This window comes from Anopheles coluzzii, chromosome 3 (assembly GCF_943734685.1).
Source record: "Anopheles coluzzii chromosome 3, AcolN3, whole genome shotgun sequence".
In the NCBI taxonomy this organism is placed as follows: domain Eukaryota; kingdom Metazoa; phylum Arthropoda; class Insecta; order Diptera; family Culicidae; genus Anopheles; species Anopheles coluzzii.
This window is the reverse complement of record NC_064671.1, coordinates 19,767,090-19,795,037: the sequence shown is the minus strand read 5'-3', so window position 1 is coordinate 19,795,037 and position 27,948 is coordinate 19,767,090. Positions and strand designations below refer to the sequence as shown.

The 27,948-nt window shown below is 47.2% G+C and overlaps 2 protein-coding genes across 14 annotated transcripts; one reads left to right on the top strand and one right to left on the bottom strand.

Moving 5' to 3' along the window:
- The first annotated feature begins 293 nt into the window (after window positions 1-293).
- Window positions 294-25,049, top strand: LOC120959901 (RB1-inducible coiled-coil protein 1). Of its 13 annotated transcripts, XM_040383658.2 has the most exons (15): window positions 337-618; window positions 12,310-13,520; window positions 13,607-13,809; window positions 13,898-14,189; window positions 14,268-14,781; window positions 14,865-15,154; window positions 15,237-15,423; window positions 15,702-15,894; window positions 15,981-16,215; window positions 16,293-16,467; window positions 17,630-18,835; window positions 18,907-19,129; window positions 19,196-19,704; window positions 22,543-22,607; window positions 22,792-22,896. In XM_040383658.2, exons 2-14 carry the CDS (start codon window positions 13,453-13,455, stop codon window positions 22,600-22,602), a joined length of 4,155 nt encoding a protein of 1,384 aa, XP_040239592.2. In that variant the 5' UTR covers window positions 337-618; window positions 12,310-13,452; the 3' UTR covers window positions 22,603-22,607; window positions 22,792-22,896. The 13 variants fall into 13 exon arrangements, with proteins under 13 accessions (XP_049465369.1, XP_040239592.2, XP_040239585.2 ...); XM_049609412.1 differs by lacking the exons at window positions 337-618; window positions 22,543-22,607 and adding an exon at window positions 294-330 and having other exon boundaries at window positions 22,792-25,049; XM_040383651.2 differs by lacking the exon at window positions 22,543-22,607 and having other exon boundaries at window positions 337-474; window positions 22,792-25,049.
- Window positions 25,050-26,230: 1,181 nt separating this feature from the next.
- LOC120959605 (intraflagellar transport protein 57 homolog) lies at window positions 26,231-27,948 on the bottom strand. Its single transcript, XM_040383103.2, has 4 exons — window positions 27,359-27,948; window positions 26,823-27,287; window positions 26,484-26,763; window positions 26,231-26,408 (listed from the first exon to the last, which is right to left on the bottom strand). Exons 1-4 carry the CDS (start codon window positions 27,674-27,676, stop codon window positions 26,248-26,250), a joined length of 1,224 nt encoding a protein of 407 aa, XP_040239037.2. The 5' UTR covers window positions 27,677-27,948; the 3' UTR covers window positions 26,231-26,247.

Here is a 27,948-nt window from a genome sequence, read left to right as displayed (position 1 = left end):
CGACGTAGTTAACCGGGCAAGCAGTCCTAAAAAGAAGATGAAGCGAACATGTAAGTAAACTAGTGCATACTTCTGCACACTGGCAAGAAGAAGAAGAATAAGAAAAAGAAGAAGAAGAACCTCACGTTGAAACGAGCACTGTAAGCGAATTAAAGGACGGCTAGAGAAAATGAGCGAGATGCAGCTATTTTTGAACGTCACAAACTCTCGCCTTGTCCAACGGGCGCGACAACTGTTCGTGAAATCAGCTGTCAGTCGTTTTACATACAGGAGCGCTTGTGCGTGTGTGTGCGTGTGCGATAGGTCGTTCGTGCTGCTGCGAGGCCCGTTGTGTGTACAGTTTTATTTTCACTGCCCATCTTGAAAAGCAAGAGTTCGCTTGCTGCCCGCTGCTGCCGCCGTTGTTGTTGTTGTTGTTGTTGCTGCTGGTGTTCAGAAGAAGAAAACTTTTCGGCCAGAACAGCCCATAGACAGGTGTGTGTTAGCGTGTGTGTGCAAACGTTGTTGTTGTTTTATTGTGATCACAAAGTGTGTGCGCGAGTGAACAGTTGTAGTTGTGTAGTGCGGAAAAGGCAAACTTTACAGCTGCAGCACGGGGCAAGAAGCAAAGATAAAAAGGTGGGCGAAGAAAACACAACAGTGTGCGAGCGCATTCAAACAAAATAAAACGCGTACGGTCCTGCGACAGGGAATTGCCATTGGGCAAAAGGGAAGAAAACGGAACGGCTGTGGTGCAAAGGGAAAACACACACACACACGGATTGTAAGTGTGTCAGTGTGCAACAAAAAAGAAAATTACCCCAAACAGCAGCAACAGCACCCCCCCTACAGGGCATGGAAAAGCAAGCTAGTGTGTCTCGCGCGTGTGTGTGCGTGTGTGGATATCGTTTCTATTGGTTGGTCCGTTTGAAGCGGCCCTCCAGGTTTTGCGTTGTGTGGTGGTGTGCGAGAAAACTTTTCCTCCGATTGCTTAACACCATACGGAAACGCACATTCCCTTTTGGCACCACTATTCCCGTGTTTTTATTGGAGTTGGGGGGAGTGGGGGACACACTTCTCGATGCTCCAGACGCGTTTGTGTGCCGAAGGGAGGCTTTGTGTGTACCACCCCAGTGCAACAACATCCCTCCGACCGAGGGATAGAGCGAGCGAATGAAGGGCGACTGAATAGGGGGGAGCGTAAGGGAGTGAGCGGGAGAGCGAGAGAGAGGGGGGATTGTCTTTGTTGTGCTTCTTGGCTGTGCAATGGCAAACCGTGTGTTGAGGCGAAGTGTAAGAGACACACACACACATACATGCAATCACACGCAAACACACACACACACGCACACACAGTGGGTTAATTATCGAACTGCGTAAAGAGCGTAAAGTCTAATCGGCAGAAATCGAAAGGCAAACGCAATCGCACGGGACGGGACGCGGGGTTAAGGGATGAGTCACTGCCCTGGAAGGAAAAGGGGGGGGGGGGGGGGTGTATCGGAAGCCAATGGCAACAGTCGAGCTCTGCGGGCCAACAGGCCAACACACGAAAATAAAGCACAGATACACACACATACTTTGGTTTGTTCACCATCCGTCGCGGGGGCCCATCCGTCGACCATCCAATTTCGTCCCTTCCTTTCAATCGGAAGTGACGTAAAAGGTGCCCAACGGGGAAGGGGTTGAAAAGAGGGTGGGTGGGGCAAGAGGAAGAGTGGGGGGTTGAGGTTTGGGTGGTGTGTTGTGTTTAGGTTTTTGCTCGCGCAAGTCGTCGTCGTCGTCGTTGCTGGCTGGCTGGTTGAAGGTTATCTGCTCTCTTTGGCGATCTGTTTGTGTGTGTGCAAGTATTTTAAGTGTGTGCGTGTGTGTGTGTGTGCGCGCGCGTGTTGATACACATCTACATGAGTGAGGGTTTTTTTTGTTGTTTGTTGTTCGTGTGTGGTTCGAGCCCGTATACTGCTGCTACTGCTGCTGCTACTTTGATTTCAGTTCGAGCCAAGCTGCAGTACGATAGCACCTGAACGCGTCCGATCTCTCGCCCTCGGAACGTTTGTTCAAGCGGACACTTTACAGCTGTGGTGTGGTTTTTGATCGTGTGCTAGGTAGCGATTACAAAGAGAATCGGTTGTGTTTGTGTTGTACCTGCGCGTGATTTTCCCTATTTAGCGTGCGTGCAAGTGTGTGTGTGTGTGTGTGTGCAACACATTTGTTATTGTAAATCCCATCCCTGTAACCCCTTTTCTAATCCCTTTGTTCGAATGCCATCAAAACCCTGCATCTTCCCGAAAATGGTGGTCCCCGCCCCAAAAAAAAAATGTGACAAAAAAGCCTTGAAAATAGAGGAGAAAACGACACAAAAAAACAACAAACGCGTACGCAATTTACGCGTACGGATGACGTCGTTTTGTTACGTGCGTCGTGTGCGAGGCTGGATAAAGAGTGTGTGTGTGTGCATGTGTGTCCGTGCGTATTAGCGTATCACAAAATGCGTCCCAGTAATTTTGCCTTCAAATCGGGAAGAAAGCAACGTTTGCACCGAAATGCGTGTGTGTGTGTGTGGTTTTCCTTTTTTTTTTTGCTTCCAAACGCCATTTGCCTGTGTGTGCGGTTGTGGTGTGTGGTTACGAGTGGGGGGAGATGGGGAAGGATGGCCCTTTTTCTTCCTCCTCCCCCTAGGATGGGTTTTGCTGGGAAGAGTAACATGGCGAAAGTGTGTGCATGTGTGTCTGTGCTTTGCTCTTTTTGCTCCACATTTACCGTAGTGACAGAGATCTTTCGATCCAAGCAATCGCTTCGACTTTTACATTCTCTTGCCGCTGGCTACCACCATCCCTCATCGCCATCATCCACAATCATTCATGATTGTCCGTCATCAACAACAACAACAACAACATTGACTGTGTGTGCCATCATGGCTGGTGTGTCGGACGGCGACGTCTTGTCAGTGTGTGTCTGTGTGTATGGCACTCTGGGGGTGGTGGCAATGTTTACAAATAACAACCCCCATTGCTCTTGTTCACAGTGCTTGTTGTGGCTGTGTGTAACAGCAGCAAAGCATTGTGTTTCTTATAAATTGTATCTTTTTCCTACTTTTTTTTTTAATTGTAACAAAAGCATTCTTACTTTACTTTTAGTGTCCATGTGAAGATTTTCCACAAGATTTTGTACCAAAACATACATACACACACACATGAAGCATTTTCTCTTTGTTGTGAGCGCGCACACGCGAAGTTTTTGGGAAGATGATACCACCCACCCCGCCCAATCCCAATTGCAGTTTGCTGCACACGGAACTGCTGGATCACGGGAAGCCAAACAAAGAATTACTCCATGGGGCAACACAATCATCATATCCGCCTTTTCATTACGATGGAGCCACAGAATCATACTTAAGTTTTGCTTTTTTCCCCCAAGTTTGATGCATTTTTGTAGAACAGAAAATTGAAGAACATCTAAAAGCACGTCATGAGAAGCAACACAAAACCGACCGCAATTCCACTGTCCAATTGTGCTTTATGTGTGTGCGCGTGTGTGTGTGCAATGCGTATGTGCTGCCCTGTTCATTCATGCTTGGCGAACACCACGATTGAATGAATCAGAGACGTTAGCTGACGGGTGGGAAGGCAAGGGCAAGCTGCATTTTAGTCCTTTTTTCTTTATTTCCTTCTACGGACAAGGATAACCGGGGAAGGAAGGTTGGTGGTGGTTCGGACGATACCCCATTACTATGCCGCACTTGGCTAAAAGGTTGAACGGCTTCGTCACATTCTTATTTGCGTTCCGGATTGTGGTGTAAGCTGTACTGCTTTGTAGACTTGTTTTTGTTTGATAAACACGATAAAGCAGCCATTCACCTTTGAATGCTTTATTATATGCATTTCTTTTATTTGTTTGTGTTTTAAGTAGTTATCAGTCATTCAGTCGATCAAAGATAGTCGATTCTTATCCTTTTTTTGTGACTAAAACCTCTCTCTCTCTCTCTCTCTCTCTCTCTCTCTCTCTCTCTCTCTCTCTCGACGGTCAATTTGTCATATGTAGAGAGAAATAGACACTTTTAGGCTCATTTTAGTAATTGGCTTGTCTGTTGTCCTTCACATTTGACGCAACAACACTCCGCTTAGTCTTGGTAGCTGTTTCTTTTTCGTTATTTCATAAAAAAGATGACCATTTGAGATTTGAACACATGCATTTAACCGATCATTACACTAGGAAGGCTCGAAAAATGAAACCTTCGAATGTAGTTGGGAATGATAGTTATCCTGGGCAAATGTATGTAACACGTATTACAGGGTTTTCCAGGAGTTATCATAGCTGTGGGACACTTTAATGACTCCGTCTTACGTGAAATGAACTTAATGTAATGCGATTTGGATTCTATAGCACGCTTGTTGGACAAATCCAATAGCAATTTCTAAGGCGCTTGTCCAAAAAGTGTGCCATTGAGTCCAATTTTCATCATATGAAGTTCATTTTCTATAAGATAGAGTCAAGAAAGTGTCCCAAAACTGTGAGAACCCCTGAAAAACCCTCTATAGGGGTTTCTTAGACAGTTTCGAATGTAAACATTGTTATTCACTGCGTGCTTGATCCAGACGTTAATCCACATCAATCTGATTTTGAATTTCATAATCATAATTTTTAATTTCTTTAGCATGATTTTCAACACGATTCAAGCTGGATTGAGTCAGACAGTTCTTTGTTGTTGTGTTGAAAATCTTGTGTTAAAACTGAAATTTAATTTTGAAGTAAATAAATTATTTGACAGCTGTTGAAACACATCTTGGTGGAGTTGAATAATTGTGTGCACATTCGAAAGAGACTAAGAATACCCTGTATTATTTTGCCGAGCCTTTTTTTACAACTACTGTTGGTTTCAGTCTTTTTCAATGGATTTATGTTCCATTTAAACCATTTTGAGGGCTAGTTGGATGCTTCCGGTTCCTTTGAAGAACACTTTGTTTTGTTAAATGACTTCTTCTATGTAAAACCACCACGCCATCATGCATTACGTGTTCTCGCCTGCACAGTGTGTTGTTGTTTATTTCTGCGTTGCAAAATGCGCCCCTCCTAATCCGGTGGCGGCCGTCTGTCGGGGGATGATGATTTGCTGCCACTTGAACGCTCAAGTTCTGCCCGGTCGTGCGGGGAGGAGGAGGGTTTGGGTTAGCTCAGCCCAGACACAAACACCGTCCCCTTTCTAAGCGCTGAGATAGCCCCGTTTTTTCCCATGCCACCCAGCGCCAGGCACTGGCTGGTACATCGGCTCTCTCCCCCAACTGCCTTCGCACATTACGATGCACGTGCTGCATATATGCAACGCGCTGGCCGGGGCTGGCGGGAGTTGAATTTCAGACGGGCCAGACGGGTGTCACACAACAAACGGCGGCCCCCAGTCTTCGACGCACCTCTCCCCATGGGAGCATCCCGATGAGCTTGCTTGTGTCTATTGCGCTGGAGATGCAGCACCGTTTGCTGCATAGTCTGGTGCATAGTTCTGCCTGCCTGCCTTGTTTAGGTTGGTGGCTGATGTAATGGGTCGATAATATTGAAATCGATTGCTTGTTATTTGTTTGTGTGCGCTGTCCCGGGTCCGCCCGCTCTGCCCGCTTTGCTAGCAGCCTGGCTGGCCTGGTTAGCCAACTGATAAACAGCGAAATTAAAATCCCCATGCACTGTGCTGCTGATCGCTCACGTGCAAGTGCAATAGCCGCTTGGGGTGCATATGTGGGGTGTGTGTGTGTGTTGCATTCGATCCGTTTTTTTTATTGGAATTGGAAAGTAAGTAGGGCGCAAGGTGCAAGAAAAGAGGAGCGGTAGCGGAAATTGAAAAAGAATTTCCCCGAGTACGGGCGGGGGTTAGTAACGTTGGTTTAATTTCATCATTGCTGTTGGGCATTTTTATTGCATTAAGCATTGGTTCATTAGCGAGCAGGTGAGCAGGGGTGTGATGGATTAGTTCACTACCTATCGGTGGCCACCCCGTTTCTGTGCTATCTGAATTCCATTTCCTTAGCAACAGTGTGTGTAATAAGTATAACATTGCTTTGCATTTCAACGATTGTTTTTGTGGAATTTAAGCATTATAAAATAACAAGACAAAAGGACAAATTCTTCAGTTCCGCTTTAGATGGATTAATTGTATTATAATTTTATTTTATTATATTTTAATAAAAAAGTTACAAAAGCCTGTTTTTAGTGGAAGGTTGCTTTGTGATAGTATCGTTTCACAATTGACATTTTTGAGCCCGAAAATCAGGGTTTTTGAACTAGAACTTTTAGAACAAGCCTTTAAAAATCGACTGTGGTGTGGCTTTTTCATTGCTTTTTTCTCTGTCCTTTAGGAAATAACGTTTAGAATCCTTAGCATTGGTCGTATAGTCATTTTATACAATAATAATAATAATAATAATAATTTTCAAAAAACTTCTTTTTGCCAAATATTAATATTTAAATAAATGAATCTAAAACGAATTTAACGTCAGCATGATCTAACAGAAGAAGGCCATACACACGCACAAAATAAATTTTGACGCTTTCCACACGGTTTATCACGCACAAATCGAGCGGGGATTTGGAGCACCATTCGAGCAGATCATGCTTAACATTTTAGAACAAATGTCACTTGTGTCCTCTATTTATTTTCAGAATATTAGATATTTCATTATAATTGAAATAATAGAAAGGAGCTTGAGTCGAGACAGATGAACCACTATTTTCTTTGGTAAAACTCTTTTTAGAGTATTTAATGATAAACTGTGCGACTGATATGATTCTATTCGTATTCGTAACAATGTTCATACTGCAAGTGTTTGAGTGGTTGGAAATTTGATGGAAAGAACTGAAACATTTATTACCCGATCGATAGAGACTTTTTCCCAGGGCACATGTTGCTGGAATGTAAATTTGAACGCATTTTTTTAGGTAAAAAAAGCATATTATTTTTACAGTTTAGACCGATAAAATTTGGGACATCTATTAATGCTCCTTACTACGACTATACAGGGTTTCCCACGATTTATTGGTCATTTCCCATGATTTTTTGGTGCGTTCCCATGATTTTTTTATCGTATCCCATAAATTTTGGTTCATTCCCATAATTTATTGGTATTTTCCGATTGGATATCAATACAATTGGACCAAAACATTTTGGGAAACGACCAAAAACTCGTGGGAACGCACCAAAAAATATGGGAAACCACCAAAAATTGATGGGAACCAACCAATTAATCGTGGGAAACCCTGTAATCTGTTCCCTCACAAAGCCGGTAACATATAAAAAAAACCAATAGGTATGAACGTAAACAGAAGTATAAAACAAGTGCTAGTGATATTAATATTTCACACACTGTATAGCGAAACACCCATCGATCGATCATTGAACCACCTTTTCTCCATGTAGCCATGATGGATGCAAGAATTTGTTACCTTTATGTGTGCAAACACTTTTCCCCCTGTACTCGAACCGCACCTTCCCCCCTCCCCCCCACCCCCCATGAAACTCAAAATCTCTATACGATCGATACGTGCAGAAAATCCAACCACTCAATCCGACCCTTTTTACAGTAATATACGGCGAACTTTGCACTCATCGAGGCACTCAGCTACTGTCCCTTAACGTATCAACCCCGCTTGACGCTTTCATTGTTTGTGCGTGTTTCACTTTCATCTAACCTTTTGCTTACGCTGTTCTTGATTTGACGCAATCGAGGTCATGAAATATGCACAATGGACTCCTCCCCAACACTGTCTGTAAATAAGGGAGTACAAGACGGAGATTGCATTATGTTGTGTAATGGGGGTGAGGAGCTTGTGCAGAACCTCATACAACGACGCAACGTCGAAACGCTGCCCCGTTTTGGAGCAGGTTAAACCCACCTCACTGACCGATTAACCCGGAAACTCGTCAGCACAACAGTCACAGTTAGAAATCCACGGCCCAATGTCAACTCTCACCTTCCTTGGGTGGGTTGTTCAATTTTAAACTTCACTTTATCAGCTACCGTGCTTAATTACACGATGCTAATGGCGGTTCGGTGGTTTTTTGCTGTCTAAACTTTTGTAGAACTTTCTAGTCCATTTACCATGTGCTTTGTGCTTTGCGTGTGTGTGTGTGTGTGTGCGTCATTTGCGGAGCTTGATTGTGATTTGATAACAACAGCAAACCCCCCAATTCCTCTTTCCCTGTGTTTCTGTGTGTGCGCAGGTCTTCGCTTGATTAATGTTTGCGGAAGTAAAGCACACTTGGCTGTGGGTGAGAGGACACAGGTATCTTCCTCCATTGTCTAACTAAAAACAAACCAGAACCGTATGTCACACTCAGAGACAAAGAGTTCAAGGTACTCTGTGAGAGCAAACGGGCAGTGTTGGGGTTTCGCATGTTAATGAGGCGGAAGGAAGCAACGATCGCGTTTCATTTGCATGGATGGGGCGCTTTTGGAGCATTTCGGTTGGCGCTTAGATGTGTCTAAGTTTATCCAATGTTTGTTTGAAGGTTAAAATTAAAAGAAAACGATCACCCAAATTAATCTAAACAACCGCTTACTTTATTAACAAATAAAACGTGCGTTTCTTTAGGCAGCAAACTGCTGCTAAATTTCATTTGCCCCAACTTTCAAGGCCAAATGGAGAGTGGAGGAACGCCAGACACATATCACATCCACGCGCATAGCTCTGTTTGTTGGTTTGCGTATTGGTGAGTTCGTGTGGCCTTTTTGTGTTCTCAAGTTCGATCCCCCCCCCTCCCCCACTGTTGTATGTGCGTGTAAGTGCGTATGTTTGCTAGGGTCGCGCAGCACGCTTTTGGTGCGTATCTGTTCCTCGCGGGCCCTCACTCCGCCAACATCAACCCTCTCGACCCTTATTTCCACTCGCGGATCGAGAGGTGATCACGCACACACTGTTATGAGCAGATCAGATGTTTCTGCCGTTGGGTGGGTACATAAAATGGGCGACAACTTCTACGTGGAGGGGCATGAAAAAAGGTGGTTTTTCGAACGAGAAGGAAGCAGCGTGCTGCGATCGGAAGGTTTTCTGCCATTGATGCCGGATTGTGCCTGCGTTGTTGGCGGGGATTGGAGGTTGGTGGTGGGTTTGTTTTAGTGGTGCAATGTCGTCGGTCCGCTAGGGAAAGGAAAACAGGTATAAGGCAGCAAGATAATAATAATAAACATGCGCAATTAGTATGTCTGGCTGTGTGGATTGTGGAATGGGCAGGGGACAGAGTGTTGTTTTGTTCGAGGGGAGTAGGAAGGGAGGACGGTTTGTGCTGCGGATCATTGGTTCTTGTCGTCTGTGTCGTCTAAGTGGGGTTGTTGATGATTTGTAGCCTGGCTCGTGTGTTGGGTGCCTATCGGAAGTAAGAGTTTTGCTGTGATATTACCTATGTTTAATGAGCCGGTGTGATGGCCGTTATTAAAAGCTGATGGTTACATTCGTCAAGTAAAACCCGTAATTGATAGTAATGGAGGTCAGTGAGAGGTGCGTTCCGTGGTGGCGGAATGAAGATCTGCGTTTTAGCATCGTTTGTATGCTGGCGTTACAAGATATTGGACTTAATATCGATCGTTGACTACTAGATGATATTGAGATGCTCTGCTTTCTTTTTGGAATAGTATCCTGTCTTATATTAGCAATGTACTACTAATGATGTCTCGTTCGACAAACTAAAGCATTATTAAGGATCTGGGCGAAGATCTGAAGGATATAATGAAGCACTCAATGAGGAAGAAGCCGTAAAACACGCTGCAAGTCATTTATAGGACCTTCTTTTCTAGCGATCAGTCTCTGTCTACTATGTACGACCAACTTGTCAGAATTGGGATGCACTCGGTCTATAAATGGAGCTGAAATGCAAATGAAAACACATGGAACACATGGCGAAGATGGTACGCCTGCTACAAAGAAGGTCATCACTCGTCAGAGGTTCGATGATCCATTGATGATTTTCTCGTTCTCGATGAAGATGATTCGCATTATCACCATTAGCCCTCACTTACAGTAGTAATTTGAAGAAGCCAGACGGGTCTATATTTTGTTTTTCTTATCCTTATTGTCGTAAACAACATGAGTGATCGTATGTTCGGGCTTTAATCCGTTTAGTATATTTTAAATTGATTGGAGATGATTGACTGGACGGGAATTGAACCTTAACCAGCCTTTACAGAAGCAGTCACGTTTCTCATTAGACCATTGGGGTGTCATCAATCATAGTCGATTAGACTCAATCATATTCTAACTGATTCAAGATATACTTACTTAGAGACTTCAATCATATACTTAACTGATCGCAACACTGCCTTTTTATTGAATTTATCATCATACGAGCAATCATACGATGAAAACTGAAAGATCTTATTGGTGGATTCGTTTAAAGGTAGTAAGCTGTACAGTAAGAATAATTATCCGCAAACGCTTTAAAGTAAACCTTTTGAATACCTTTTGAAGGTCTATGTAATGCTTGTAAATAACTATGCTTAAAAAGCAAAACAATTTCTCGCAATTATTGCAACTGTAATAACTTCAGCAACCTTACAAAACGGAAGGCTCTGTCCAAGGCCAAGGTTTTCTTTCCTTAAAAAAACTGCAAACTACACCTGACCGACCAGTGATCGAGAATGGAAAACTGTACTGCTGGGTACCACCACGGAAGCTCTAACTCTAATTGTGTACGCGTATTGTATTGGTATTGGCACGTGAAGGTCGTGAAGATACTTCCGCCAAAGACTGAAGATCGCCACCAACACGCGAATGCTTCATACATAACGAGGAGCCAAAGCGAGCGGTTGGAATTTGGCACAATATGCATTCGTTCAGCATTGTACCGAAGTGTTCTCACAAATGGTTGATGTGTCTATTTGACGTTTCCTTTTTCTTAACATCATCATCCATTCCGCTTCCAATTTTCTCGATCGTTCGTGATCGTGTCTCGCATTTTCCTGCCCCCGTTTCCCATTGCGCACCAAGTAAAAGTAATCCACCCTCGATCGCCCACTCCCCTGAGCGTTTGCTTTCGTTTTCCCGTAAGCAGAGACGCGCGGGGTTATTTCCCCGTGAATCATTGCGCTGTTGCCGTGAACCATTTTCGTACCTAGTCACGAACCTTAAAAAAAAACAAACGAGGCAACAACCTCCGTCGTCTTGAAATCACGATCGCTGCCGTGTCGTTATCATTCTACTTTCTCGCTCACTGCCGCCTTGTAGGACGGCGTAAATAGTCTTCTGTGGCTTTGGGCGGAGAGGGAACAACACATACACACACAGCACAGGTTGTAATGTTTGGCCGATTTTCTTTGCTAACGTCGGCAATGATGATGTGGTGTGTACTGCATCGGAGACCTTAATATGTTCAGTGTATTTGTGTCTCTTCTGTGTCCGTTTAGTGAACCCCGATTGTGTATTAGCACTGTATCTCGCTCTCTCTCTCTCTCCCTCTTCCTTCAAATGCACCACGCGCCATAAGCGCGCCATTGGAGCCAGATACCGTAATTAGGTCAGTGGGAGAGATTGGTGTGTTTTTCGCTGGGTCGGTAGGATTTCCCACACACTCACCGTGTGTGATGACAGTTGTTTTTGCCATTTTGGTGGGTATCGCGCGATAGAGGGTGGTGGGCCGATGAATTGATGTGACGCACACCGCATCATCGGCACCCTTTGCTTTAAGACGTAATTTCTCACCTCGGCTAAGCCGGCAAACACACCGGGTCCTGTGCATCCCCGTGCCGTGTTTTGTAGGTCGAATCGGGAGCGTGGTTCATTATCGGTTGGAGTGTATCCCGAAGTTGCCGTTACGGGGCGTTATCAGGCAGCCAGCGGACGGACCATGGGGTGTGTATTAGGAAGAGTGCACGCGCCGCTTGCTTAATAGAAGTCACTCTTGCCAACGATTATCGCGGCGTGGCTTGATTTGTGGCGCAAGATGTGGCGCTGCATAAACGGAATTGAGTTTAAAAGGGTGGAGGAGGTGTGTTTGTATGGCTGTGTTGGAAGTAGCCATTAATTAAACAATGCACTTTTGCATCGATTGTGGAGCGTGTTGGCTGGTTGGTTTTGTTTCACGAAGGCAGATTGCATGCCACCCTATTACACCAGTGAAACACAGGGCCGGTGCAATGAACCGAACTCAACTCTATCTGTGTATGCCACAACATTCCTCCCACTAATGCTTTCCACGGGCCACGAGCATCTCCCCACACGCCGTGGCCAAAATCATCGTCCCGTTCTCCTCGTGAATATGTTTTGCGTTTTCAATGCGAATGTGTAGCATTTTTTGCCACGCTTTAACGGCTTTTTCGCAACATTTTGTCTAATCGCTTGTTTTTTGTTTACTTTCAGCACCACAACAACACCACTAGAGACAGCACATACAGCAAGAGAGTGTGTGTGTGTGAGAAAGAGAGAAGGACACAAAGTGAGCAAAAGTCAGCACGGTGTAACACGAAGCACCCACTAAGCACGCGGACAGCGATCGGCATCATCCACTACCACCATCCACCTCCCACCCACAACAACAACCAACGATAGAACGGAGGGGGTGGGTGAAAGGCAGAAGTGAAAAATAAAACATTAGATCGCAATCGCGCGCGCGATCATCACTACTCGTGTGCACAACGACGCAGCAGCGTCAAAGGGCTGGTTGTTGGTTGCAGGCGCGGCGCCACCACCAACAAACCCTAGACATATGCTCCGATAATATGCGCAGTGGAGCAGCGCAGACCGGTAGGCGGCAACAGTGTAGCGGATAGAGAGAGAGAGAGAGAGAGACAGTAGCAGCAGCAGAACACACCAGAGAGACATACCAGACGAAGAGCAGCACCAGCAGCAGCAGTACAGCAGCAGCGCAAATACGCCGTTTTGCTGCAGCAAATCAAAAACAGCGCGAATCGATCGAGTGTAGTGTGTGTGTGTGTGTGTGGGGCAATAAATAGCAGTGAGTGAGGCCGCCCAAAGGTTAGCGAATTTGGAGCGCAACGACCAAAGCACGTGAAACTGTGATCCGCACCGCGAGAGAGTGATGCGCCTAGTGGCGCCGCACCGTTCGATTGTCGTCACCCTCCCCCGGTTGGCTGCGTCGTGTGTTGTGTGCGCCGTGCACTGAAGCTGTGAAGCAAACGGCGGGTCTATCTCACACGCGGCATAGCGGTAGGAACGAACCACCAGGACAATACACTACGAGCGCGCTTTGAGGCTTTGTGTTTCGGTGTGAGCCTTGTTGCTGGCAAAGCGGGAATGCTAAGCTAAAAGGATCGACCGGATTACATATCGCAAAACGCGTTGGCCAAGCTCGAGGAAACGAATGCGGTGGTGCGGCTTGGCACGGGCACCGCTGGCAGGCGTGGTGAAACGCGCGTGGAGACAGGAGCGGCAACCGGTGGCGAGGCTGTCGGAGGGGTGCGGCCGGCGGTTGACCGGTGAGCAGGCGGCGGGACGATTGTTGCAATAGGGTTGCGGGTGGATTGCATCGGCAAACCCGGCACCATGATGTTCGTATTTCACGTGGATCAAGGTCGCATGCTGACCTTTAAGATGGAGTGCATGTTTGAGGAGTAAGTAGTGCAGGGGCATGGCGGCAGGCACGGATGAGAAACTTCGGTTGACACTGACATTTGACTCCTCTGCATCCCTTTTGCAGCATCCGGCGGTTGAAGGAGCTGATCGAGCGGAACCATGCGATACCGGCCAGGAGCATCGTGCTGCTGGTGAGCGGTGGCGAGCTGCTGGAGGACGAAAGTCGCGCCTGCCACTACGCCACCGGTACCGACACGAACCCGATTTACATGTTCTGCAAAACCGTCGGCGAGTCACCGCTGCTGTCGCCTGGACCGATTAAAGAGAGTAAGCATACCCCGCGAGCAGTGCGCGATCGTTGTGAGTTGAATTGAAAATTCTTAAACTATTTTCTGTCTCTCTCTCACACACACAGCTGAGGTTGATCTGGACGGTTTGGTGCGAAAAAGTCTGGAGCTTCCAGTGACGTTCGCGGGGATGGCGGCCCGGGCCCAGCTCGCCCAGCGGATCTACGAGATGGGGCGGGAGGAGCTGCGGCGGTGCGAATCGCTCATCCACGAGCAGCACCTGCAGCAGCAGGGCTGGGCGGCGGTGGTCGCCAACATGGAGGACACGATCAAGGAGTTCCAGGAGCGGTGCGAATACTTCAACCGCTACTACGAGGAGCAGCTGCGGATGTACGAGGAGCAGATGGATATTTTGCACAGGTGAGCGTTTACTGAAACTACTACACGACAGTGACAGTGTTGAAATGATGACGCCGATTCCTTTTCTTTTCGTTGCAGTTTTGACAAAAGCCTACAGCAGCTGGCAGACATTCCAATCCTTTCGTCGCTGATGGAAAATGCCGAATCGCGCCCGTACGGTGTGTTCGACGAGGTGTTTAACCCGAGCAGAGCGGGCAGCAACACCGACCAGCAGTCCTCCTCTGCAGCGGGCGGTAGTGGTGGTGGTGGTGGTTCGGGAGGTGTGATCTTATCGACGAGCGCTGGCGGGCCGCCGCCAGGCATCGAGGGAAACCCGGACGGCGACACAGTGACGGAGGAGGGGCAAAAAGGGGAAGCCACTGGCAGCGGTACAGAGCTGGCAACGGTGGAGGACGGTGGTGGTGAGGTCGCACTGACGGAGGGCGAACGGGCGAAAGGCATCTCGCTGCTCGACTGGATCTCGGCGATGGAGGGTCAGCTGACGCTGAAGCGCATGGCCGAGGAGTGTCGCATCAACATCGAAAAGTTCAACCGCAACCTGCTGGTCAACCTGAACGATCGCATCGAGAAAGCGGTGAAAGCGTCGCAAAATGTGAGTGTGATCGTCTGTTTTGTGTGTGTGTGTTTTGGGTTTGCGTGGAAGAATTGTCTTGCAATGTTTATTGTTCATTGCAGGTTGATATTAAGGTAGTGAAGGGATTGGAGGAACGATTGCGCGGGCTGGACGAGCTGCTGGCGAAGGCGAAAAAGCAGCTCAGCGACCAGAACGGGCTGGCGGAGGGTATCGCGAAGAACCAGCAGTCGGCGAGCAAAATCAACGACGCGTCGGTGCTTCCCCAGCTGTGCGTGTCGCACCAGAACACGCTGCAGCTCATGAAGAAGAATCATGCCGATCTGCTCGAATACAAGCGCCGCTGTACGGTGGCGAAGGAGGAGCTCGGCCTAAATCTAACGAAAAGGATCAAGTGAGTAGTAGGGTGCACATGGGAGCAATGGTTACAAAGTGGCAAGTATTTTGAATTGGTGCTTTACTACCTACGCGCATAGGTATATTATGAACGTGGAGACGAGGGTGCACGAGCTGGACAGTACGCTGCAGCTGTACCACACGTCGCTGCAGCGTCTGCAGAAGCATCTGAGCATCATCGAGCAGATCCATATGGTGCCGTGCATCTACGTGAGCGCCGTAACCGAGGTGGTCCGTCGGCGTATGTTCTCTAGCGCGTTCTTAAGGGTAAGTAAGGGTTTACAGGGTTTTCCAGGGGTTCTCATAGTTGTGGGACTCTTGCTTGATTTTTTCTAATGGGAAGTGATCCTATCTGATTTGTCGAATAAGGATGCTATAGATCGAATAAGGATGCTATAGAGTCCATTTCCCATTACATTATGTTCATTTCGTTTAAGAAAGACCCAATAAAGCGTCCCACAGCTAATAGGACTCCAGGAAACCCCTACAGAGGGGAATGATATTTTCTGTGAATTATCGCAATTTATTTCCCCCTTTTTTCACAGTGGGCTTCCGATTTGGCATGCCGGCTGATGGCGATACACAACGAGGAGGTTGCAAGGCGGCAGGACTTTACCTCCATCTTCGAAGGGCACTTCCTGAGCTCGCTGTTTCCGGGCATGACCGATATGCCACCGTCCTACGCCATCCAGGCACCATCGGTGTTCGATTCTAGTCTACCAGCGCTGGACAAGCAGGGTACGGTCCAGTGCGAATGCGCTCCAATTTGCATTATAAATTATGTTTACGATCATTTTTTCGGTTCTGTTTCTTCCCATTGGCAGATCTGGAGGAGCTGTCCCGCTATCTGCCCGAACTGACGGAGAAAATTCCGCTACCGAACATAGCTTCTGTGATAGATTTTTTTCAAACTCGATCGGTAGAGCAGCAGCAGCTGCAGCAGCAAGATGACGGCAGTGGCACCGGAAAGGACGATGCCTCGGTACGCAGCAAAGACGGCGCCACGTCCAGCAGTGACAATGCGGCGGAACAGCAGTCGGGCGGGAAAGAGAGTGATAAGTACGTCGCCGGCAGTGTGTAATTTCAGTCTCTTTTGGGTACAATTTTCACTAAAATTCACTTGTTTTATCGTGCAGGGTCGGAGCAGAATCGGAAACCGATACCGAGGATTACGAGAAGGTTCAAAATCAGAGTCCCGTCGGTGGCCGCTCGACGCAGGAGGAAGCACCGGCGGCGACGGTGGTAGAGACGTGCAGTGTGGCCACCTGCACCGAACCGGTGGAGACGGTTTGTGCGGAAACGCTTACAGAGGTGCGCTATGACGACGACACATACCCCCCAAACGTTACTACGATCACTGGGACAAACACTACTACCCCTACTAACACTGTCGCTAGCTGCATGCATGCTACTAACACTTTGACAAGCGCTACTACTACCACCACTACCGCTTCTGCTGACAATGTTGCAATAGCGAGTGTTGAGCACGGTGGTGGTGAGGATGTGAGCGGCAGCGGTGGTGGTAAACTGGCCGAACAGCAGCCAGCAGCCCTGCTGCCGGGCTACCACCATCCGGCTACCATACTGGAGGAAAATGCTGCCTCACCTGCAGCCGGCATTGTTGGGTCGAGCCTTGACGGTCGCTGCCCGCTGTACGTACCGGCGAGCACGCTGGACGGGGGGCGCCGGCTGCGGAGGGGCATTTTAACCCGCACCTCCTCATCGGAGCGCTCGAGCAGTTCGCAGGAGCTGCTGCTGCTCGCCCTGATGGAGCCGAGCCCGGGCAGTACGGCACTGTTGCGATCGCCCGGCGACGAGGGCGAGTTTATTAATAGCGAGTTTTACATCGACGAATCGCTGCCGTCCAGTGCGGCCAGCGTCGAACGGCGCCAGCAGCTGGAGCACACCAGCCATCAGCCGTACCAGCAGCACCAACAGCAGCAGCAGCTATACCACCAGCATCAAGAGTTTCGGGCGTCGTTCGCCGACTGTCTGCTGGCCCGCGGTCGCAGCAGCTATGACGAGGGCACCGTCATTTTGCTCCTGCAGGTACAGAGAGAGAGACAGAGAAAGAGAACTAGAAACGTTCACAGAGAAAAAGAAGTGGAAACCTCCACCTTTTTTGCTGTTTTACTAAACACACTTTTTATCTGTTGTTTTTTGTTGCGTTTCTTGTTGTTTTTGGTTGTTATCATTTTTTCGATTCAAATATCGATTTACTTGTCCCTTTTTCTTTATTTGGGGCAATATGTACCGGAATGGCCAAATAGTATAATCGAATTGGAAAACGTTTTCTAATTATATAATGCACATATCCATTGCGTATTGTTTCCTTTTAGTTGCTTGATTTACGATGCACCATGGAAAGGGTAGACCTGTTTAACAAAAGACAAACTGACGATGCACTCAACTGTAGCCCTCTTAAACGACCCTATTAATATTTAATCTTGCTTTGTTCGCTGTTTGAATGCAGGATAATCTCGGCACCACGCGCCTGGAGGTGGAAAGGCTCAAGGGTTTGCTCAGCAGCGTGTACCAGCTGTCGCAGGACTCGATTATGATGCTACGCGACCAGCTGGCACGGGTGCGGGCGGAGGCGGATAGCAACCGCACCCAGTTCCAGTCGGAGCTCGGTGCAATGAACCGGGCGTGGAACGACATCCAGCAGCTGGCGCGCAACCGCGAGCGGGAAACGATCCAGCAGCTGACCGTCGACCACGAGCTGGAGATGAACGATCTGCGCAAAAGCATCCACCACAAGGACGATGAGATACAGTCGCTCCGGTCGGACAACAGCACGATGAAGGCGAGCCACATCGAGACAGTGTCGAGCTACGAGCAGGAAAAGCGAGAGCTGAGCGACCAGATCGCGCAGATGCGCGAGGTGATCCGCCGGCTGGAGGAGCAGCTGGCGAGCGCCGAGGTGGACCGCAGGAAAGCGATCCAGGAAGCGATCGAGCAGCTGGAGCACAAGCACCGGACGGAGATGGAATCGTTGCGGTGCCGGTTCAAGCTGATGGCCACCAGCATGGACCGGTCGCCGTCGGACACGAGCCTGGAGAAGATCGAAAAGCCGGACATGATCGACATTGGTACGCACGAGCAGCTGCTGGCGCAGGTCCGGCTTGACCTCCAGCGGGAGAAAGAGCAGGCGATAAAGGCGGCCGTGGAGGAGGAGCGCCAGCGCTGGGAAGCGAATGCGATCGGGGGCGGCGGCAGCAGCATCGTTGGCAGTGCGGGCAGTGCGGGCAACCACCGATTGCACCGATCGTACGGTGCGGCCGGTTCGCCCGGCACCGGCAGCCAGGACGTGTACAAGCGCATCCTGGACGAGAAGGACCGGCAGCTGGAGGAGCTGCGCGAAAAGGAGGCGCAGCTGATGCGCGAGGTGATGCGCATGCGGGAAACGATCCAATCGCTGACCGATCCGGAACTGAGCCCGCTGAACGACCACAGCTGCCGGGAGCAGATGGAGGCGCTCGAAACCGACCGGCAGCAGCTGGCGGACCGGCTGGACAAGCTGCACGACAACCTGCGAACGCTCGAGGAGGAGAAGAACGCACTGGCGTGCGAGGTGCGGAAGCACCGGATGGATACGGCGCAGCTGCTGACCTGCTCGGACGGTGACACGGTGACGTACGTGTGGAATCCGAAGAACTCGCAGTACAACATTGTGCAGGTTAGTGTGCGATTGTAACTCTTTGGAGCATTGGTTTAATGGTGGGGATTTAATTTCGGTTGAATTTTCAGTCGGGCGAGTTTACCTACTACTTGCACGAAAGCAGCTACCAGGCGCTCGGGCTGCAACCGACCGTAAGGGGCGAGCAGCCGGACACACTGTTCGGCTTCGGTACGGTCATACATAAGGAGTTTTGCCACGCGCGCCGGGACGACAACCGGTACGGTGTGCCGCAAGGTGCGTGCTTCTATCGCGTCAAGCTAAAGCCGGTCAATGTGTCGAAAAAGAAGAAAGGTAAGCACTGGCACCTACGGTTAGGGATTTTTTTTTTCGATTTTAACACTTTCCTCCCTTCCAAAGGACGACCATCGTCGAGCAGAGGCAGCGGATTGTCCGCTGAGATGGCCCCTGCACCGCAGCAACCACCGACGGCCGTCGTGACGATCGAAATGCAGTCCAGCAGCAGGAGTGGCGGCGGCGGCGGCACGTTACCGATCACTACTAGCGCCACCGCCGGCCAGCTGATCGATTCATTCGCACAAACCGACCACCCGACACCGTCGTCCACGACTACGAGCAGCACCACCGGTGGCATGGCGGACGGTAGCAAATCGCCCACCGCCGCCAGCCGGGACATGATCGACTCGGGCGTGGTGGAGCAGCAGCGCAGCAGCTACCGTGAGCGCAACATTAGCATCACGGACGAGGAGGACGGGGTGGTGGGCAGCTTCGGGATCGGGTCGACGGGCAGCATCGATCGCATCCGCTACCAGAGCGTGTGCGAGGAGGACGACCCGGCGGACGGTGACGACGATGACGACGGCGACCTGGCGGACAGTGCCGGCGGCGGTGGTGGTAGCAGTGCGACGGTAAATTTCTACTTGTGATAGTTTGTTTCATTACTATTTTTTTTTTCAAATTAGTTTCGGTTGTGTTTTATGTTTGTGTATGTGTTTTTGGTTCGATAAGAACTTCCTTTTTTCTCTCTCGCTCGGGTTGGTTGGTTGGTTTCGCCGCTGCTACATTCTACCGTCAAAAAAGGGGTTGTGTAAAGCACACGTACACACACAAACGCACACTCAAGCATTCATTTGCATTGTTCATCTTCCTTTTTTGCGTGCACTTTTTGGGTTCCATTGATTTGTTCTCCATTGCGCGCGAATAGTTATAGTACATCATTTTGGTACATTTTTTTCAAAATCGTTTACGATCAGGCTATATTTAATGCATTCAGTTCGTTCTTCATCAACATTTTTCATTCGCCATCTTCATTTTGGAGTCATTTTTCCTCATCTATTTTGATCGACTATCATTCATTTGACCTTTTTTGTGTGGTAAAGTTACAATGTGTGGTTAAGATTTAGCGTTGATTAAGGGTTTTTAACGTTGAAGGCAGCTGATCAAGCGTTCTTGTGCATCAACTACTACTCCCGAACTATTTTTAAGTTAATTGTTTGTTCATTTCGAATTAACTTTTCGCTATCATTTAACATATCGCAATGAACGGTGTTGCGCACATTAACAGCTCTTTTCATTTTCAGCCAAGGCACAGCTAAAAATCGCCATCTGCTTTGCGTGTTTTGTTTTGTCGCATAATGTTAAACCGATCACTCACCACCATTGTATGAATATTCATGGATCATTTTATGTTTTATTACTCACATTCATAGCTAATGAGCATCGCGCTTAACATTAACGTATGTGAGGCCCGGGTGCAGCTATAGTATGTACGTTGTGCAGGACCGGAGCGGAGCTTGTATCTTACACCAAACGCATTGCTTCTGCTTGCTTTTTTATTGCCTTGCTGACTTTAATCCTTTCTAGTATGCGTAGTTAGCTTGAAAATGGTTGTAAATACACATGCGCGCCTCAGGCGCGCGCCCGCTGGTGTTTTTTCGCCCTCCCCCTTTCTTCTTAACAATAACAGAAGCATAGCGATATATTGCTAAATAACGTTTTGCACCATTGCAATCGTGTGTAGCGCAATGTTTTTTGTTCCCGTCTTTTACACTGATTGTGATACCCTCCTCCTTCGGTTTTCTCCAGCTGATGCTGCTTAAAGCTTTTCTACTTCTCAACGGCGACGAGCAATGAGGATGAAGGAATGGAGGGAAGAAAAAAAAAATATGAAAGGATAACGATGAGATGATGATGAAGCACGAGATCAAGAACGATTGTGATGTAAAATGATGAACATTTTGTTGTCGGGTGATGTAATTTCAGTGATAGAGAACAAAACAAAGGAAGTAGAAAAAAAGGAGAAAAGGTTGTAAAAGCAGATTGTGTGTGTGTTTGTGTGCAGCTAAAAAGAGAGAGAGAGAGGGCACAGTGTACAGTAAAAACACAAAAGGAAGAAAGGAAGACGAAACAGCTGATCCACTAATGAACTTAGCGTTGTGCGTGCATGATAAACCACCGGAAAGCTCGGAGGGAAATTAAATAGTAGAGAGGGACGGGGGAAATGATGGAAGAAACGGGAAAGGGTGTAGTGTTTGTTTTAGGCATCGAATATATAAAGCAGAAAACTCGTTCACACATGCCCATATACCTTATCCCCGCTCTCATTGATTTCTCAGGATAGGTGAGGACAGGATCGCAGTCCCCGAGCAGCATCGCCACCACCATTACACCCCTCCAAACTAGCGCAAAGGAAAAGGAAAGCCAAGGAAACGGGGAGGGTAGCAAAAAAGCAAAATCAAAACAGAGAAACTAATACCGTGTGATGATGGCCGTTTTAACGTTTAGACTATAGAAGAGAGAAGAAAGGAAAGCGCGCAGAGGACGAACACAGGCGAGCGGAGCCAAATTTTCAACCGCTGCGCGCTCGAACCACTAGGGATATGTACAAAGTTTTGCAAGTAGATGAGATGGACCGACGAAACAGTCGTTTAGTGGGGCGTAGAAAGGCCACTAAAGTTAAACTTACGACACAGACACACACACACACACACTAATACTTGGTGTAGTACTTTTGTAGTAGCACACAACAGCCCAACGAGTCAGACTACTAAATATGTGTTGCAGCAGCAGCAGCATTAAGGAGAGGAGCAGTTACGTATGATCGTATGATCATTAGGGCTTCAGGGCTTCGAGAGCAAAAGCAAAAACCGACGCAACAAACAAACAAAAAGAAACATAGATAAAATAAACAGTGAAATTATTCTAAAGAAAATTTAAAATAAAACAAAAAACCTTTGATAAATCACATCTGTTTTTGGCGTGTTAGTAGAGCGATGTTGAGGAAGAAAACAAAAATCACTACTTTCGGTTCACTTTTGGGATACATTTACTATTACTAACTTATCAGTACATTTTTCCTTACCATTTTTTTATAATATTGCATGATCTTTTAAAGATTAAATGAAAGATATAGATAATTCTGTTCAATTTAAACGTAAGTTTGGACCACACATCCTACCGGCACACTGTGAACGTTTGCTTATTCATCTGTCTGCTTTGCTGTTTAGTCCCCTTTTTGGCTTGGCCGCTTGCTCTAGTGCTTCGTACAAACATTGCTATGTTAATCGTTCCGTTTAATCTATATAATCTGGTACCAAAAAAATCAAAAACAAAATTACCATCGATTCGTTATGCATATGTACTACTACTGCGACTACTGCCACGGCTTTACCGGACGGTGGACTTGCCGTCACATACACTACACCACATAACGAACGCGCCATACTCCACTACGAATATACTAACAGCAATCCCAACGGCATCACCACGATCACTTACGATCATCACCCTCACCAGACGCAAGCTAACCAGTGTAAGCAATCATTTTCCTTTATTCCTAACGCTCTTTAACTCTCCTTCAATACTAATCGAACCCTGCTCGAGATCATCCAATAACTGAATGCAATGCAACTCTCTCTCTCTCTCTCTTTTTCTCGTTTCATCACGCTACCCTTTAATAACAACCACAACAACTACCGCAACCCACCACCGCACAGGATCACCAACAACCATCGTCTTGCTACGCAAGCGCCACCGACACTACCATCGTTGTCACACGCACGAACCAGCCGCCGCTGATCCATGCCTCCATTGCCGCCGACAGTGGTAACAACAGTGAGGCGTCCACTGCCAGCAGCACCCATCCGCTAGCCACCACCAGCACCAACAATTCCACAGCAATCACCGCAACTAACAGCACCGCCCAGCAGCCGGTAGCCGGCCAGTCGCTGCTGTCGATCGCGGACGATGTTAGCGATTCGGCCGACTCCGAGTACCGGTCGCTCGAGGCAAACGATCAGGAGGACAGTGACGGTGCGGTGGCACCGCTGCCGCTCGCGGGGAGCGCGGGACGGGAGTGAGCTGTGAGCGCTGATTATGGAGAGAGAGAGAGAGAGAGGGCATGATGGGGTGTTAAAGTGTGCTAAATGTGTTGCGGATTTTAGGAGCTACTAGGGGGGGGAAAAACGGAAGGAATATGCCATGGGAGTCGCACTGTGCTCGTCTGTTTCGGTTTTGTGCACAATCAATAAGTTAAAAGGGTTTTGCAAATGCAAGAGCTCCTAAGCAGCACATCGTGTACTGTAATAAGTAGCTGTCTTTGTAACTGCTCGCTAGGTTTTATTGCTAACATACTTATTTGTGTGTTTGATTGTATCGCATGTGCTAGAAAGAGAGAAAGAGAGAGAGAGAGTGCTTATTTTGTTAAAAAAAAAGCTTATTTGCATATTGTTTTGGGAACTTTATAACGAAATTAAAACGCAAATCTATCATTTCCTGTTGTAAGCTTAAAAAAATCTAACCATTAATCCAATAAGAATTGTACATTACACCTTAATTCATGCAAACACAGCCATCACACTCTCCCTTTGGGGGCTGCCTTTTACAGAAAAAAGCAAAAAAAAAAAGCAACAAGCAATTCCATTGCGAGCGAGAGGTAGGGAGGGAGTAAGAAGCGATGCGTGATAACCGAATGTGAAGAGCAGTTCGGCGGAATGGCCAGCTCTCTAGAGAAAAGCGCTGTAAAATATCTTCTGCTAGGGGTTTGTTCACAAATTCACAGTTTCTCCTCTGTTTTTTTGTAATACCAATAACAATTCCTTCTTTAATCAAACACAAACAATCACGAATAAGGGAAAAAAAACAACGGTAGGACAGTTTAAGATTGGTACACCGGAAAGGTGGAAGCGCTCAGCCTCAGCAGGTTGGGGTGAGAGAAGTGTAAATTGCTTAGAAAAAGGCAAGTAAGGGCGAGATTGTTATAAAAATTAGTATAAGAAGCTGATAGAGAGAAAAAAAAATCAACAAAGAGAGAGAGAGAGAGAAAAACAATATAAAAAAGTAAATATCTCGGTAAACTGGTATGATAGAAAGTTTTTTTGATATAAGAAAAAACAGAAACAAACGAATACAATTAATCCAACGGACATGGAAGCAAAACAGTGTAAAGGGAAAGAGATAAAAAAGCAGTACGATTTATTAGAAGGCACCATAATCAGAGCTAGTGTTTAGTAAATTTGAACCATTACGCTTATGTTGAATGTGGCTGCAGGGGACCTGATGAAGTGTGTATGGGAGTGTGAGCTGGCGGAAGAAGAAGAAGCAAACAAAACGGGCAAACGGAGGCTTGAAAGAGTAATGCTGAGGAAAATTATAGATTTTTGTATAGAAGAGTGGGTGAAAACAGGCCAACAGGTGTGTCTGTTGATGCAGATGATCCCTTCGAGCCTGCCAATGAGTATGAGGAAACGATGCGAGAAGATGTAGACAAGGCTGTAACAAAAACCACAACTGTTGTGTGTGTGTGTGCGCGCGCGATACAAAATGAATGTCTGATCAGTAGTGCTTTGTATAAGTGCAAGGGCGTGAAAATAAGGAGGGGGGGAAAATGCTTGTTGATTGTAAAATTGTAAACCATGGAAACGGGAATGATTTTCCAACTCGCAATTCTACTGTGTCACGATTGTAGGGTTTTACATATTCAACTTTGTCCTAATGCCTACCCGTTTGCTCTAACTACACTATTGAATGAATGGAATGGAAGAGTGGAAGCAGAACTGCGCTACTACTGTTAGTTCTAATGTAATTTACAACTGCATACGCTGTGTGCGCCTATAATCCTACGCCTTCGTTTGTCGTGGACGTGATACGTGATGGAAAGGATATGATACTTGGCGGGACGAATGTAAAGACGAATGCAGTTGTTTCCTGCAACAACAAGAAACTAATAGATAAAATAAACCACAGGAAAACTCAACGATCAAACCTCCTGGTGGCCTGTTAATAAACGGGATCGTGTAATCTTAGAGTTGATCACGGATGAAAGAAAAATGCTCCATTTTTTGGAAATGATCGCTTTTAAAAAAATATACAAAGCAAAAGGAATGTGCTACACCTTTTCGCAAAGCGTTTCGGGGCGACGATCAAGGAAGGCGCACCTTTCGAAGCACGGCGGGTACATTAAGCACGCATGTAATCTGCTAACAAGATCACGATCGTGTTTGTTATAGTAAAAGATCTTGGTTGAAATGTGCCTCTTTTTTATGGGCGCTTTTGCAGACTGCTGCGTATCGGTGTCCCAATTTAATACAAACAACCTGATTAGGGGGTTCGTGAGCCTTGTGCCTCGCCAAAATTGGCAAAAGCACAAGCGCCATGACTGAGAGATAGAGATAATAAAAAAAGCTCCACCACAAAGGGATACAATTAAGCGCCAAAGGTTATGCTGTGGGCTCGTGAAGTTTTTTCGGCTTGCTTTTTATTTCGTCTTTTTCGTCGTTGCGTCGTTGTTCTTGTTTATCACAAACTCTCCCGATCGTCGCGCGTAAGTTGCGTGTGAATTTCGGAGAACACGCGAATCGCGCTTGAGAAGCGATCGGGCGTTGAAAAGTTAAACAAATAATATTTTTCATCGAAGATGTAATTTACTGCGCTGCGGGTTCGGTTGTTGGCGGATGGCGTGCAGGACAAAAAAAGGGAGGGCATTTTATTGGAGGGATTAGTGGGGAACGAATCGTGATCTTGCAAAAAATGTAAAGCAATATTTTCTTTTATTAATATTATTTTTAAACAATTTATTTTAGATAAAGATAGAATTTTCCATGGATTTCCATTGCAAAAAATGGCAATTAAATTATATATCAAATCAGTGTGTATAAAGATCAATTTCCGCTTGCTCAATAAGATCCAACACACTAATATTGCTGATTGGAATTAATTCTGAATGTAACTTTAACAGGATTCATGAATTCTAATTGATTGACGTGTAGAACACAATTCTTATTAGATTAACCGTATTGGATTCTGCATCAGGAAGTTACGAACGATCGTGATGTAATTTTAAAACGAAATTCCCTTTGCTGCACTTGAACCTGTATGATACACGACCGTTTTTAAGGGTGTATTATTGTTTTAAAATGAAACATATTTACTTAAAGTGTGTTTTTTTTTCTCTCTCAGTGAGCCGCCATTACGAGCGAGTCCAGCTCCGCGTACTGCGTCCCTTGCCGAACGATCTCCGAGTTGAGCGATTGCTCCATCACGCCAATCTTGATGTCCATTTCGCACAGCTCCTCCTTGATGCGAAAGATCGCCTTCTTGATGTTGATCAGTGGACCTGCAAATGGGTAAACAAAATGAGAGTTTCGGCTGCTCATTGATTTCCTGGGACTTACAAAGCCCCGACACTTACTGCCATCCGTCATCGAATTGCCACGCTGCTCCATCTGAATCTTCACGTTCTCCAGCTCGTTCGTAATCTTCGACAGCTCGTGCTCGTGCTCGGTCCGCTCCTGCTCGGCCTGCTTGATCTGGGCAGTCGTTTGGTTGTGCTCGATCAGGATCTCCTTGTACTGGGCGATCAAATCCTTCAGATCGTTGTTCAGGTGCTTTTCGCGGCTTTCGATCTTCTCCATCACGTAGCTAATGTCGGACTGTAGTTTCGATAGCTGGCTGTCTGTTTCCTCCGTTGCCTGAAATAACGTTTCAAATCATTCGAAGGATTCTCAAAAAAAGGATTACAAACCCCTACCGAGTCGATGTTGTTTCGCAAATTTCTCATCTGCTCCAGATGAGCCCTCCAGTCACGTGGGTCCGTCTTTACGACCACCTTCAGCTGCGGCAGTACGCGTTCCAGCTCCAAACGCCACGCCTCACTGTCCGACAGGGAATCCACCTTGTACTCGCGTGTCTCCTTCCGCACACCAACACCCGACCGGGCCGGATCGGAGAAGCTCAGATCGAAGAGTCCGTTCCGCTCGTCATCACTGTCGTCACTGCCACCGGCCATCTGTTCCTCTTCCACCTTCTCCAGTATGATTTCGGAATCGTTCTCGATCAGGTCGACCATCGGGTCGTCTTCCTTGCGACACTCGGGCCGCTTCATCTGGAACTTGGTGAGCTTGAGTGCCTGCGTGGCCAGACAGTCCATGATGTAGACGCAGATGGGGCCGGCGCCCTGAATGAGCCGGTTCGTCTGAAAGTCGGTCGGTACATCCTGCAAACAAAGAGATGAAATGTATGATAAGAACCGTTCAATTTGCTATACCTTCTAATTCCATTACTTACCATCTCCTGGAGCACCTTGATGATGCGCGATATGACAATGTTCGGGTCGTCAAACTCCTGCGGCTGGTCGAACGTTTTGCCGATCTTGCGTATCAGCCAGGCACAGATCGAGGTGAACATGAAAAACTGTTCGCCCGGGTTGAAGGAGCGCAGGAAGTAGTAGCGATTGATTTGCTTCATCTTCATCTCCTTCAGCAGGAGCCGCTCGTAGTTCAGCAGCTTCAGCTTTTCCATCAGATCGTCCACCTGGAAGGAGGACACGGACGATACGCTGCCCGAGTCTCGCTCCATCGCAAGGTTGTACTCGTTGCGGAACATTTTCACCAAGCTTGGGGAGGCAAGTGGCTTATGTTTCTGATTAAGAGTGTACAATATACACGTTGATAAAGATTTGAAATAAAAGTTCTTTATATCTCGACAATAACATGTACTTTTCACAACAACACTACATGTTTGGCGTGGTTGCTAAGGGGCAAACAAAACAAGCGGTCCGGTTGCTAAGGGGGTTGCTGTTTGGCAGATGCACTTGTTGACTTGAAGGGAGTACAGGGTGGTTCAAAAAGCTGGTCTGAGTTTTGGGTCATTTTCCC